Source organism: Myotis yumanensis, unplaced genomic scaffold, assembly GCF_028538775.1.
Source record: "Myotis yumanensis isolate MYYU_CA2020_CCGP unplaced genomic scaffold, mMyoYum1.0.hap1 SCAF_18, whole genome shotgun sequence".
Lineage (NCBI taxonomy): Eukaryota > Metazoa > Chordata > Mammalia > Chiroptera > Vespertilionidae > Myotis > Myotis yumanensis.
This window is the reverse complement of record NW_027223769.1, coordinates 28,132,517-28,146,490: the sequence shown is the minus strand read 5'-3', so window position 1 is coordinate 28,146,490 and position 13,974 is coordinate 28,132,517. Positions and strand designations below refer to the sequence as shown.

Below are 13,974 nucleotides of genomic sequence, written 5' to 3'. Positions count from 1 at the left end.
TCCTGAGTTTGAATCCTGGCCCTGCCATTTACCAGCTGTGTAATCTTGGGCAGGTTAATAATTGTTAATAACAACAATTAATATTTGTGTGTTTTCAGTGTGGTAGTGTATCCACCCCAATTTCCCTACCTCACATGCAATTCTGCCTTCCCCAAACACCCCTTATGGAGGAAAGTATATCATTTCATTCCCCCAATAGCCCTGTGACATAGCTGTTGTTATTAATATTGTTACCCTCGTTTAACCGATGGGTATCCGAAGACCAAAGAGGTGAAGGAATGTCTTGCCCATAGCCAGTTAGCCTCAGGTTTCTCATCTATGAAATGGGACTAATAAGACGTACCCCATAAGGTTGGTGCTAGAATTAAATGAAATGATGTTTGTCAATTACGGTGTAGTGCAGTGATGGCGAACCTATGACACGTGTGTCAGAGGTGACACGCGAATTCATTTTTTTGGTTGATTTTTCTTTGTTAAATGGCATTTAAATATATAAAATAAATATCAAAAATATAAGTCTTTGTTTTACTATGGTTGGAAATATCAAAAAATTTCTATATGTGACATGGCACCAGAGTTAAGTTAGGGTTTTTCAAAATGCTGACACACCGAGCTCAAAAGGTTCGCCATCGCTGGTGTAGTGTCTGGCCTATAGAAAGCACTAGGTAAAGCACTGTTTTTGGCATTGTCAGGTGACTGGAATTTTAAGGAGAGCACTATTGTTATTGAATAAAGAATAGATCAACCTGGCCCGTGTGACTAAGTGGTTAGAGTGCTGGCCTGTGCACCCAAGGGTCACAGGTTTGATTCCCAGTCAAGGGTGTGTACATTGGTTGTAGGTTCACTCCCTGCCCCTGGTTGGGGCACTTGCGGTAGGCAACCAGTTGATATGAGAGAGACACATCGATGTTTCTCTCCCTCCCTCCTGTCTGCTCTCTCTGAAAAGGAATGGATCATTACGGGTAAGAGTGGAGACGGGGAGTTCATTAAGAAGCTGCAGTAGGGTTCTACGTGAGAGTTGGTGTAGCTTGGACCTGAATTCTACCTGTTGGGGTAGAGGAGAGGGGGCAGGATCCAGAGATGGCAGAAGGAGGTGGCTTGGTGGATGTTGAGGGTAACAGAAACTGAAGCATCCAGAATGACTCCTAGTTTCTGTCTCATGGAACGGGGTCAATAGACAGTGGAGGGAAGTGGTGAATTCAGTTTGGGAACTACCAAGTCAGCACATCCCTGTAAACCCACTCTGCACTGTCATTCAGCTTCTGGGAGACAACAGGCAGGCAGTTGGACACACAGGCCTGAGGCTCAGAAGAGCAGTTTGGGCAAAGAAGAGATAAGGAAGCTGGCAACATTTAGATGGCATTGAACTGTGGGAGGTGTACACAGCCCAAGGGTGGGAAGAATGAGCCCCAGTTGGGGATGGGGAGAAAGACAGATCCTCTGTGGGAAAATAAGATGTGCAGCCAGAGATCGGTGGTAAACCAGGGGCATGTTGCCTCTTGAAATTCAAGGGAAGGAAGGGCTTATGGAAGAGGAGGAGAGCCACAGAGTGAAAAGCTTTGCTGAGATCAAGCAGAATAAGGACTAAACATTGGACACTGGATTCAGCAGCAGGGAAGCACTGGTGACCTCGTCCAGACCAGTCAGGGAGTGGTGGGTACAGAAGGCGGTCCAGGATGAGAAGAGGAGGGGGTGGTGTGGAGAGGGAATGGAAGTACACATCTCTTCCGTAAACTTGGCTCTGAAAGGGGGTGAGGGGTGGGGTTGCTAGAAAAAAAATCATGGGTCCACAGAGGGTCTCATTTCTTTGTGTAGTTATTTATTTAAAGTCAACTTGATATTGAAATATAATATGCATACAGAACAGGCACATTCAGTGGTACAGCTTGATACATTTTCACAAGGGAACACAACTACATAGGATTAGGAAATAGAACCCAGATTAGGAAATTGAACATCAGCACCTCCCTGGAAGCCCTCAAGGGTAACTACTATTCTCAAGGGTAACTACTATTCCGATTTCTATAACCATAGATGAGTTTGGCCCATTTCTGAACTTCGCATCAGAGGAATCATACCTATAGCCTCTCTTGTGGCCTTGCTTCTTTCACTCAGCATCACACCATGTCTGTAAGATGCATCCATATTGTTGCATGTAGTTTATTCTTTTTGTTGTAGAGCATTCCGTTATCGACTGATGGCCATTTGGGTAGTTGCCAGGGTTGTTTTCATTTTTAATGTGGGAGTGACTTGCATTTGTTTGAGGCCTGTGGAGAACGTCTGAAACACTCCTCTTCTATGAGAAGGGAGAGAGATGACTAGGATTTCTCCAGCGGGAAATGAGAGCCCGGCCGAGGTTGAGAATTGCTCTGCAGTTCCAGCTCAGCTGCTGGGCCAAGGCCTCTGGCAGCTCCTGCCAGCCTGTGTGCAGGTGCAGAGAAGTCAGGGAGTCAGGTTGTCCAAGGTTGGTTTCTGCCAGGTAGGAAGAAGCACAGAGTGCTGGGGATATTAGCAGCAGGCGAGTGACGAGTCATGGCTGTGGATTCAGGCTGGGAGAAGGGTGTGCAGGGAAGGTAGGGAAGAGAAGGTAGGAGGGAGCTGGCAGAGAGAAAGAAAGCAGAGGCGGATTGTGAGCTCTGTGCAGGGTGGTGTCTGTGCAATTCCGGCTGTATCTCCAGTTACTGGCACATGCTGGAGTCATGTGGGCCCTCTTCCCTGGGTCGGGGGCAGTGCCCAGGGTTGTCATTCAGTGAATAGTTGAATAAATCAGCTGAGAGCCCCAGAGGTCTCAGGTAGAAGCAGGTGAGGTGGGGGTGACGGAGAGCCTGAAGGTTGTAGTCAGTGTGATTTAGGAAAGGGGCCTTCCGGAGCCAGGTGATAAGGCTGGGGTGTTCCCGTGGCTGGGGAGTGGGGAGCTGAAGGATGCAGAGGCCAATGTTGGACAGGCAGTTCACTGAATGCATATTTGCCAATGTAGGGTGCATAGCACCCATTTTTCAAGAAGGGAATAGGCGATAGCATTTCTCAAACTGGGGTCCTTGGACATCTGGCATCTGAATCTATAGAGGGCTGGTGGGCCTCTTGGGGAGAAAGGAAACCCAATGCAACAGAACTAAGCATCAAGGAGCAAGAGTGTTTGAGATGGAAGAGCACCTGCCCCTCTGAGGACATGGGATGCCCAGTGGACCCTAGGCATGGTGACCTCTATCCTGGTTGGAGGTGGACAAGGGGTTTTCTTTTTTTTAAAATTATTTTTTTAAAATTGATTTTAGAGAGAAAGTGAGAGGGAAAGAGAGAGATAGAAGTATCAATGATGAGAGAGAATCATTGATTGGCTGCCACCTGCAACCTGGGCATATGCCCTGACCAGGAATTGAACTGTGACCTCCTGGTTCATAGATCAATGCTCAACCACTCAGCTACCACCTCCAGGCAACAAGGGGTTTTCAAAGAAGAGTTACTGGGCCAGGAAAGGGCTCACACTAAGGGGATTTTGTCCATGGGAGCTGGAGGCCAGGACCGGGCTCCACCCTAGGAAGCAACTTCTGTTAGAGAGGAGGCCCTGGCTGGACAGTGGGTTCTCTTGCCTGGGACCTGGGGTGGTGGGGCGGGAGAGTGCCCAGACTGAGCACCCCCTCTGTGGGTGATGGGTGGGGTGCATGGGGCTGTACCCAGTTCTTTCTCTGCTTCCTTCTCGAGGCAGCAACACAGGATATCCCACACTTTTAGCTCCTTTGCCTTCTCAGCCTCTCTGACCCCTCATGGTCAGCGCCTGACTGTATGCCCTCCATGGGCACAGCCCCTCCACTCTGCTGCCACTCTCTAGCCTTCACACTCAGAACCCCAACTCTCAGCCCTCTGTGTGTTCAGCCCTTTTTCAACACGCCTTAACCAACAGCCACTCTGTGAGCCCCGTATGCCAAACTGCTACCAATGCAGCCGGCACTGTGTCCTCATTCTATTTATCCTTCCATATTCACGGCTTAACTCCCTTTACCCACACTGCTGATCCCACCCGTGAAGATCCCCGCCAGTCCCCGCTCGGAGGGGAACCTCCAGTCACCCCTCCCAGAGGCGGGGCAGGCCGAGGCCTGGGTGCCCCCCTGGTCCGCCCGTCCCGCCCCATCCCGGCGGGCTGAGTCAGGCGGCAGGAACTGGGCGGGGGGCGGCGCCGAGAAGAGCTGAAGCCCGAGCCAGTCACTGGGAGCGAGCGCGCAGCCCAGCCTGGCGGGCGACGAGTGGCCCTGGTCCGGCGGGGACACGGGGCGTGGGAACAAGCGCGGGGCGTGGGGGGCTGTCCCGGACCCACCATGAACACCAAGAAGAAAGGTAGGACCCGGCCTGGGGCTGCGAAGGCTCAGGGGCTAGCTCCACGGGGTGCGGGCCGGATTCTGGGGGCTCGGGGTGCGTGTTTCTCCGGAGAGGGGTGGGGGTCCATGGAAGATCTCTTCCTGCTAAGGGCGCGGTCGAAAGCGTCTGTGACTCAGTTTCCAGGTCGGAGTCGCTGGAAAGTGGAGGGGGCGGGGCACTTCTCGGCACTGCCCCCCACTCTGGGAATCCCCCGGCTTTGGGCGCCGGGAGGGCCCTGGCGTCTGGGCGCCTGGGAACCGAGGGGGGCTGGAAGGGAGCAGCTTACCCGGAGCGGGCGGGTCGCAGGAGCCAAACCCGCGCCGGCCGGGCCTGTCGGGCAGCTCCGCTGGGCTCAAAGCGTGCACCCCGCCCCGCCAGGTGACCTCCAGCGGCCTTACTGGGTGCGGGCGCGGAGCTCCCGGTCCACTTTGGGGGGAGATCAGGGGCAGGGCTGCGGAGTCTGCCCCGCCCCCGGGTAAACAGGCGCTTCCGCACATTCTTCGCGCGCCCCGCCCCTTTCCTGCCCCTTCCCAGCCGGGGGAGGGTCCCCGCGCGACCCCCCTTCCTGCCCCCTGCCGCGGGCGGAGCCTGCACCTCTGCAGGAAGTGGGGGCCGAGCCGAGGCCACGCAGAGTCCAAGGCCGAGACGCCCGAGGCAGCCCTGTCATTAGCGCAGTGGCCGGCGGGGTTGTCGGACTCCCGTCGTCAGGCCGTGTCCGGCAACAATAGGATATGGAGGACGGGCCGCGGGGTGGGGGTTCAAGGGCCCGATTGGCGCTGGACACCCGCCCTCGCCACCCCCAGGGAGCCCCGCGCGGACTCATTCCATGATGTCCCTGTCGGTGCGGCCGCAGCGCCGCCTGCTCAGCGCCCGGGTCAATAGGAGCCAGTCCTTCGCAGGCGTCCTCGGCAGCCACGAGCGGGGGCCCAGGTACGCAGCAGAGGGGGGCTGATGGGGTCAAGAGGGTCAGACTGGGTTGGAGCTGAGTGTGCAGAGAGGGTTTGGGGGATTCCTTCTTGGCCCTTTCTGAGTGCAGCCTCTTCTTCAGGAGCTTCCCGGCCTTCAGTCCCCCGGGGCCCCCGCGGAAGGCCCCTGCGCTCTCTCGAGTGTCCAGGATGTTTGCAGTGGCGCACCCAGCCCCCAAGGTCCCGCAGCCAGAGCGGCTGGACCTGGTGTACGCTGCGCTCAAGCGGGGCCTGACGTAAGCAACTCCCTCCCCAACCTCCCCACCCCCGCCCCGTCCTCTTTCTCTAGTGGGAACCTTCCCCAGCCTCACGCCCTCTCCCCACTGCCCGCACCCTGGGTAGCTGGAGGCTGTAGAGGTAAGCTAATTTTTGTTGTCACCCCTTTTCCCAGGGCCTATTTGGAAGTACACCAGCAGGAGCAGGAGAAACTCCAAGTGCAGATAAAGGAATCCAAGAGGAATTCCCGCCTGGTGAGTGAAGGGTTGGTGAGGATGCCCTGGACTACTAATGCTTTTTGCCCTTGTGAGGGGGGGCGGGGGGCGGGGGAGGGGGCTGGGCAGGGCCAACCCTGGGTGACATCAAGGCTGTTTTCTGGTTTGACTTGGTCTAGGTGTGACTAGAAAAGGGGATATTAAGAAAGGTTGGGGAAGTTTCTATCCCCACATTCCCCGGCCCAGACTGTGCACTTTCTGCCTGGGACCCAGTGCCTGCCCATGTGAGCTTCCAGTGGGGTGGGTGGACCCCCACAGGCATGAATAACAGGAGATTATATTGTAGTGGTATTGAGGGAGAGCCATGGTTCTTCCTAGGTAACAGCTCAGGGCTTCCCAAAGGAGGAGACACTTCTGCTGGGTTTTGAAGGATGAATAGGAGTTCCCTGGTAGAGGGAACCACACATGTAGCACAGAGCTCTCTTCCTAGGGGTTGCAGGGTTGCAGGAAAGGGAGTGGGCTAAGGGAGGGACCCCAGGGAAGAAATGGGGGGAAGGGTGCTGGAAGGGTCTTGGGGACCATATCTTTGTCACCAGTACCCAGCAAAGTTCAGGCATGTGGAAAGGTTGGTCAATTCCTGCTTTGACTGGAATGGCTGTGGATTATGGTGTGAGGGGGAGGAAGGCTGTAAAGGAGAGGAGCTAGCCTGCCAGCCCTAGCCAGTTTGGCTCAGTGAATAGAGCATTGGCCTGTTCCCTGAAGGGTCCTAGGTTCTATTCCAGTCAAGGGCACATGCCTGGGTTGCAGGCTCGATCCCCAGTAGGGGCTGTGCAGGAGATAGCCAATCAGTGATTCTTTCTCATCATTGATGTTTCTATCTCTCTCTCCCTCCCTCTTCTTCTCTAAAATCAATAAAAATACATTAAAAAAAAAAAAAAGGAGAGGAGCTAGATGGGTCTGAGTAGCAAGTGCCCTGCTGGAACACATACCATACCTTCTAAGTGCTCCCTCTCATCTTCCCCTGCAGGGCTTCCTGTATGACTTAGACAAGGTGAGTGTATAGAGAATGGTGTTGGAAGAGGTTGGCTCATGGGGGAGGATAAAGGGCCCTGGGCCTCAGGCTCCTCCTGACACACCTCTCCCCCAGCAAGTCAAGTCCATTGAACGCTTCATGCGACGGCTGGAGTTCCATGCCAGCAAGGTACATATACAGCATGCATGAATACATGTGTGGGTTTCGGGGTTGGGTGTTTTAGGGAGATGGGGGTGCTAAGCCCTGGGTGAGCAACACCAGTAGTGAGTCTCAATCCCCCCACTGCCACTCCACTCACCTGCCCAGATCGACGAGCTATATGAGGCATACTGTGTCCAGCGGCGTCTCCGGGATGGTGCCTGCAACATGATCCGTGCCTACACCACCGGGTCCCCAGGGAGCCGTGAGGCCCGGGACAGCTTGGCCGAGGCCACTCGCGGGCATCGAGAGTACACAGAGGTGAGGGATGGGTGCCCAGGAGGCAGAGGCTCAGGGTATGGCAGAGCTGGGCAGAGGGGACTGATTGCTGACCCTCTCCTGTCCCTGCCTGTCCCTCCCAGAGCATGTGTCTGCTGGAGAGTGAGCTGGAGGCACAGCTGGGAGAGTTCCATCTCCGGATGAAAGGTACTGAGTGGTGGGGGCAGACCGGTAGCAGGGAGAGGGAAGTGTGTGCCTGAGACCCCTCCCTCAACAGGGCTCTTCTTTTCCTCCACTCCCAGGACTGGCTGGCTTCGCCAGGCTGTGTGTGGGTGATCAGTATGAGGTATGAGGATGTGCAGGGAAGGGCTGGGATGGCAGGGTCACAACACCAAGGGCTGCCTCATCCTGCTTGTTCCCTTAGATCTGCATGAAATACGGGCGTCAGCGCTGGAAACTACGGGGCCGCATTGAGGGTAGTGGAAAGCAGGTGTGGGACAGTGAGGAAACCGTCTTTCTTCCTCTGCTCACGGAATTCCTGTCCATCAAGGTTAATGTCTCTGCCCAGGACCACAGGACACATGATCCTGTAACTCCAGGACCCTGTGAACCCCTTTTGATCCTTACAACCCTGTGACCCACCCTTCCTGGCTCCATGGCCCTGTGACTATGTGATGCCATGGTCTTCAGATGCTGTGCCTATTTGACCCCCTAAGTCCCCATGAGGCAGTGATCCCCATGACCTCAGTGACTCTACAAAGTTAGACCTCTCTGATCCCCGTGCTCACAGGGTGTTTCAGGCTTCCATGGCCCCGTTACCCAGAGAACTCCCATCCCTGCAACCTCCTCGTGACCCCATGACCCCGTGACCATTGCAAAACCTCTATGCAAATTCAGACTTTTGATCTCCCATGATCTCATGACCTCTACACTCTTGTGACCCCATGATGCATTCTTGGCTATAGGTGACAGAGCTGAAGGGCCTGGCCAACCACGTGGTTGTAGGCAGCGTCTCCTGCGAGACCAAGGACTTGTTTGCCGCCCTGCCCCAAGTTGTGGCTGTGGACATCAATGACCTCGGCACCATCAAACTCAGCCTGGAAGTCACATGGAGGTTGGTGGGGTTGAGGAGCTTGGGGACAGGGCCAGGAGCCAATGGCATCTGCTAACAGCCTCTTTCCTCCCCAGCCCCTTCGACAAAGATGACCAGCCCTCAGCTGCTTCTACTGTCAACAAGGCCTCCACAGTCACCAAGCGCTTCTCCACCTATAGCCAGAGCCCACCAGACACTCCCTCGCTTCGGGAACAGGCCTTCTATGTGAGTCACAACCCAGGCTCAGGCCCCACTATCCCCCAGGGGTCTGAAAATGGTCCTGAAATGCCCTTTCCTCTCTCCCAGAATATGCTGAGGCGGCAGGAGGAGCTGGAGAATGGGACAGCATGGTCCCTGTCATCCGAATCTTCGGACGATTCATCCAGTCCGCAGCTCTCGGGCAGTGCCCGCCACTCCTCAGCCCCAAAGCCCCTGGTGCAGCAGCCTGAGCCTCTGCCCATCCAAGTTGCCTTCCGTAGGCCTCAGACCCCCACCTCCGGGCCCACGGATGAGGAGGGAGCCATGGCCCCAGTCCTGGCCAATGGGCATGCCCCCTACAGCCGGACTCTCAGCCACATCAGTGAGGCCAGTGTGGATGCTGCCTTGGCTGAAGCTTCAGTAGAGGCCGAGGGTCTAGAAAGCCAGGGACCTAACCCACCTGCACACCCAGATCCCACCCATAGGGAGCATCCTGGTCCTGACCCTCTTGCCCTGGATCCTGGCCATTCTGCCACAAGCCCCACTCTCAGTGCAATAGGCCCTGCTCACACATCTACAGACCCTGTCCCATCTGTATATCTAAACTCTCTCCACAAGACTCTGGACTCTAGCTCTCCTGAACTGCCAGGTCCCGCCCACACCACTTCAAGCTCTACCTGTAGTGCCATAAGCCCTACCAGCAGTGCTCCAAGCGTCACTCACACTGTCACAGGCTCTACCCACAAGCCCAAGCCCTCCACCCTCACTGCTACAGGCCCTAGCCCCATTGCCATGGGCTCAGGCCAGACCACAAGTCCCACCCACAAGTCAGTGCTTTCTACCCTCACTATTGCAGGTCCTAGCCCCAACACTACTAGCCCAGTCCAGACCACAAGCCCCAGCCACACTGTCACAAACCTGACAAATATTGTCACAAGCCCCACCATCAAGCCCATACTCTCTACCCCCACTACTACAGGCCCTAGCCCCAACACTACAAGCTCAGTCCAGACCACAAGCCCCAGCCACACTGTCACAAACCTGACAAATATTGTCACAAGCCCCACCGTCAAACCCATATTCTTTACCCCCACTACTACAGGCCCTACACCAAGTGCCCAGAGCCCAGCCCAGCCTACCACAATGCCCACCCACACCACCACAAGCCCCACCCACACTACCACAAGCCCCACCCACACCACCACAAGCCCCACCCACACCACCACAAGCCCCACCCACACCACCACAAGCTCCACCCATACCACAAGCTCCACCCACACTACCGCAAGCCCTACTCCCAAAGCCAGTATGTCAGCTCACACTACTGTAAGTCCAACCACCGATGCTAAGGACCCAGTCCAGACCACCAGAAGCCCCACCCACCCTGTCACAAGCCCCACCCTTATAACTGTAAACCCTTCCACTTCTCTAGACCTCGCCACGCTCCCCAGCCCCTCTGCACACACAGACCCCAACCCACTGTCCCATAGCCATCCAGCTTCCACTCCCTGCACTCAGGCAGATCCCATAGCCCCAAGCACCTCCGACCCAAGCCCTGCCTGCTCCAGTTTGGAACCCCCTACAAGCCCTTCCCCAGGCCCCCCAGAGCCCATCCTTCAGAACCCAAGCCCCCCTCCCTCACCCTTAACCGTTGGGCCCCAGCATTCAGACTTTAGCCTGGCCACGACTGCCCAGGCCCCAGTTCCAGGAGCAACGGGAGGAGCTGGAGACAGGAGGCTGGAGGAGGCACTGGGGGCCCTAATGGCTGCTCTGGATGACTATCGTGGCCAGTTCCCAGAGCTGCAGGGCCTGGAGCAGGAGGTGATCCGCCTGGAGAGTCTGCTCATGGTAAGGAGGGCCGGGCTGGGCTGTGGCAGCACAGGAAGGGCAGCCAGGCCATGGCAACAGCTCTGACTCCCTTCACAACCCCAGCAGAGACAAGGCCTGACTCGCAGCCGGGCCTCCAGTCTCAGCATCACTGTGGAGCATGCCCTGGAGAGCTTCAGCTTCCTCAATGAGGATGAAGATGAAGACAACGATGGTCCTGGAGACAGGTGACGGGGGCTAAGTGAGATGGGGTTAGGTGAGGGGGAATAAGTGAGGTGAGTGCCAGGTGAAGGAGTAAGGCAAGAAAGGAGAAGGTGAGGTGGGGCCAGGTGGAGCATATGAGTAGTGCAGCCAGACTGGAAGTGGACAGGAGGGGTGGACTTGCTTGTGGGTGCATCTGTGTTTATCCCTCCCATGTACTCCTCATGTGTCCTTGATGCCGTTTCTAACCCCATCTATCCCTACTGCCTCTGACCACCCTGCAATGTCTGCTTCCCTCACCAGTCTCCATCCGCTCGTGAACCCTTTCAGGCGCTCCCCACGGCTGTCCTGGAGAGCCTGGCCCCTCAGCTCTCTGTGACCAAGTGGCCTTTGAAAATTCCAAGTTGAGGCTCATGCCCAGCCCCTCCTCCATCGGCTGCTGCCCAGGTCACAGCCCTGTGCCTTGAGCCCCTTGGGCCACAGCCCCTTGCATTTCACATTGCACAGACTATCCCCTTGCAATCCCACAGTCCTAGCTGGATGTGGCACAGGGCAGATGGACTCTGAAGACCACTGCTACCACCTGCTGGTCCCAGCCCCTTCCTCCTGGAATTTCTCCATGAACTTACCCATTGTCTGTCTGTTGTCTGTGCATCTGTTCTTCCCTTCTGGGATGGGAACTTTATTAAAATACAGTGGTGACCAGATGATGATATGTACTCCTAAGGTGGTTGCCACAATTTTTCTCTCAGGCCCCCAAGCAGCCTGGAGCCTAAGGCTGAAGACAGCCTCAACTCACCCAGTGCCCATCCCCTCAGCACGGAGTGTCCGGCTCTGGACACTGCCTTGGTCCAGCACCTGTACTACTGCAGCCGCCTCCTGCTGGTGAGGCTAGTGGCATCCCCCCTACGCTCCTTTTACTCTGAGTTCCATCCCCAATGCCCCAGGTCCCTGGCATCTGGCTCTTACTGAACACCTCCCACACTCTGGCTCCCTCTAATCTCTCCTAATGCATGCTGGGACTTGTAGTCCCTGGGCTTCACTCTCCCCAAGTTCTCCCTTGAGATCTGAGCTACTTGGCCCACCCTATTCTCCAGAAACTGGGCACATTTGGGCCGCTACGCTGTCAGGAGGCATGGGCCCTGGAGCGACTGCTGCGGGAGGCCCGAGTGCTCGAGGTGGTATGCGAGCTTAGCAGGCGATGGGAAATCCCTGCTACTTCTGCCCAGGAAGGTAAAGGCCCTGTGGGCTCTGGCTTGGTGACTGCCCTGAAGCTCCTTCCTTGTTCTACGCCACCTACACTTGTCTGCCCACCTGCCTACTCGGTTGCTGACCGTCTCTTGCACCTCCTCACAGTGGTGCAGTTCTCAGCCTCTCGGCCTGGCTTCCTGACCTTCTGGGACCAGTGCACAGAGGGACTTAGCCCCTTCATCTGCCCTGTGAAGCAGGTGCTCCTCACCTTCTGCAATCAGTACGGTGCCCGGCTCTCCCTGCGCCAGCCAGGCTTAGCTGAGGCTGGTGAGTAGGCTGCCTGCCTGCCCCCTCTGCCCTCCCTTCTCAGATCCCCAGTGATGGGACCGCAGGGAAAGCCAGGTCAGCTCACACAGACGTGCTGAGCTGAGCATTGAGAAGAAATAGCAAAGGCGTGTGCCTTGGTGCAAGAGGACCCAGATGGGTAGGGTTTGGATAAGGGGCCCCTGGACCTGAGCCTGGGGTGGGAGCACTCTTTCCTCTAAGGGCTTGGGTCCGTCCAAACCCTGAGGTCTTTGGCACTGCTTCCCACAGTGTGTGTCAAGTTTCTGGAGGATATGCTGGGGCAGAAGCTGCCCAGGAGGCCCCAGCCAAGCCCTGGAGAGCAGCTCACTGTCTTCCAGTTCTGGAGTTATGTGGAAACCCTGGACAGCCCCTCTATGGAGGCCTATGTGACGGAGACCGCCGAGGAAGGTGAGGCAGTAGCCCCGATCACCAAGTGCCCAACACTATGTGTGGGCCTTGAGGTCTGGATAAGGACATGAATGTACAGAAGACCCCACCCCAGGAAGCTCCTTGCCCTGCTACATTGTTCCAAGGTCCTTCTTTCAGTGTTACTGGTGCAGAACCTGAACTCAGATGATCAGGCTGTTGTGCTCAAGGCCCTGAGGTTGGCACCTGAGGGGCGGCTACGAAGGGATGGGCTTCGGGCCCTCAGCTCCCTGCTCGTCCATGGCAACAACAAGGTCATGGCTGCTGTCAGCACCCAGCTCCGGAGCCTGTCGCTAGGCCCTGCCTTCCGGGAAAGGGTGAGAGTGGGGCAGGGCTCCCTTGAAGGCAAAGGCTGGGGTGCCAGGCTCCCAGTGTCTGGCTAAATGCCCTCCTACCCTTACCCAGGCCCTACTGTGCTTCCTGAACCAACTCGAGGATGAGGACGTGCAGACGAGAGTGGCTGGCTGCCTGGCCTTAGGCTGCATCAAGGTGATCCCTGCCAACCAACCCTTTTATCTCCCCTCAGGACTCCCCCAACCCTGGGCCCTGGGCTTTTCCATCTGCTCCAGTGGGCCCACCTCAGTGCTTCCTCCTCTGATAGGCTCCTGAGGGCATTGAGCCCCTGGTGTACCTGTGCCAAACGGACACAGAAGTCGTGAGGGAAGCTGCTCGGCAGAGCCTGCAACAGTGTGGTGAGGCTGGGGGCTGGGAGATAGAGGTCAAGCCGAGTTCTGGGACATTTTGGCTGACGGGGGTAGGGGTGAGATGGGGTCAAGGGTGGGAGGACCAAGGCTAGGGCTCCTCCTGATTCCATCCTTACTCATTGCAGGGGAAGAGGGACAGTCTGCCCACCGACGGCTAGAAGAGTCACTGGACGCCCTGCCCCGCATCTTCGGGCCCGGCAGCATGGCCAGCACGGCCTTCTAAACTCCCCACACACTGGCTCTCAGTGCCACATCCACCCACTTTCAGGGCTCACCAGGTGGCAGGGAGGGTGAGGGCTGGTTCCAGACACCCCTCCCCATGTATTCCTATCCATGAAAATCTAATATATTCTTCAGTTGCCCTTGGGGTTGGTAGAGTCAGTGCCTGCAGTCAAGTGCCTCCCAGCCTCAGCTCAGCACACTTGCCACAGATCAGTGCCCCGGGCCTGGCCGTCCTGCCTCTGCCCCATCACCTCCCTTGGTTTTGTATTTTATTTACAGAGTTTTACAGAAATAAAAAAGCAAAATGCCTTTCCTACATGGCCTGGCCTAGTGTACTCCTGATCTTCTGGTTCCAGCACCCTTTGGCTGTGGCCTTCCTGACATGCCCACACTCCAACTGTGACAATGACATGTGCTTTTGCCCTGGAAATCTGGGTGGAAGAGAGCCCAGGGGCTGGAAGTGGGCTTGGAGAAGAGGGCAGAGAAAAAGGGTGGTGGTGTGTTGCTGAGGATCAGCCTGCTGGCTGGGCATGCTCTGGGCCTGGAAGCTAGGGGCCCAGGCCGGAGCCAA

The 13,974-nt window shown here is 56.5% G+C and overlaps 1 protein-coding gene and 1 long non-coding RNA gene across 3 annotated transcripts; one reads left to right on the top strand and one right to left on the bottom strand.

Annotated features, from left to right (window-relative positions):
- Window positions 1-1,802: 1,802 nt before the first annotated feature.
- On the bottom strand, window positions 1,803-4,782 carry LOC138996901 (uncharacterized). Its single transcript, XR_011468873.1, has 2 exons — window positions 4,637-4,782; window positions 1,803-2,598 (listed from the first exon to the last, which is right to left on the bottom strand). It is a non-coding gene; the product is annotated as an uncharacterized lncRNA (long non-coding RNA).
- On the top strand, window positions 4,205-13,719 carry RIPOR1 (RHO family interacting cell polarization regulator 1). Of its 2 annotated transcripts, none has more exons than XM_070398159.1 (22): window positions 4,205-4,329; window positions 5,154-5,280; window positions 5,399-5,551; window positions 5,707-5,785; window positions 6,774-6,797; window positions 6,894-6,947; window positions 7,086-7,238; window positions 7,340-7,403; window positions 7,499-7,542; window positions 7,621-7,746; window positions 8,162-8,310; window positions 8,385-8,514; window positions 8,596-10,335; window positions 10,423-10,541; window positions 11,268-11,400; window positions 11,613-11,748; window positions 11,872-12,033; window positions 12,301-12,459; window positions 12,598-12,794; window positions 12,883-12,966; window positions 13,079-13,169; window positions 13,307-13,719. In XM_070398159.1, exons 1-22 carry the CDS (start codon window positions 4,311-4,313, stop codon window positions 13,402-13,404), a joined length of 4,041 nt encoding a protein of 1,346 aa, XP_070254260.1. In that variant the 5' UTR covers window positions 4,205-4,310; the 3' UTR covers window positions 13,405-13,719. The 2 variants fall into 2 exon arrangements, with proteins under 2 accessions (XP_070254260.1, XP_070254259.1); XM_070398158.1 differs by having other exon boundaries at window positions 10,420-10,541.
- Window positions 13,720-13,974: the final 255 nt, after the last annotated feature.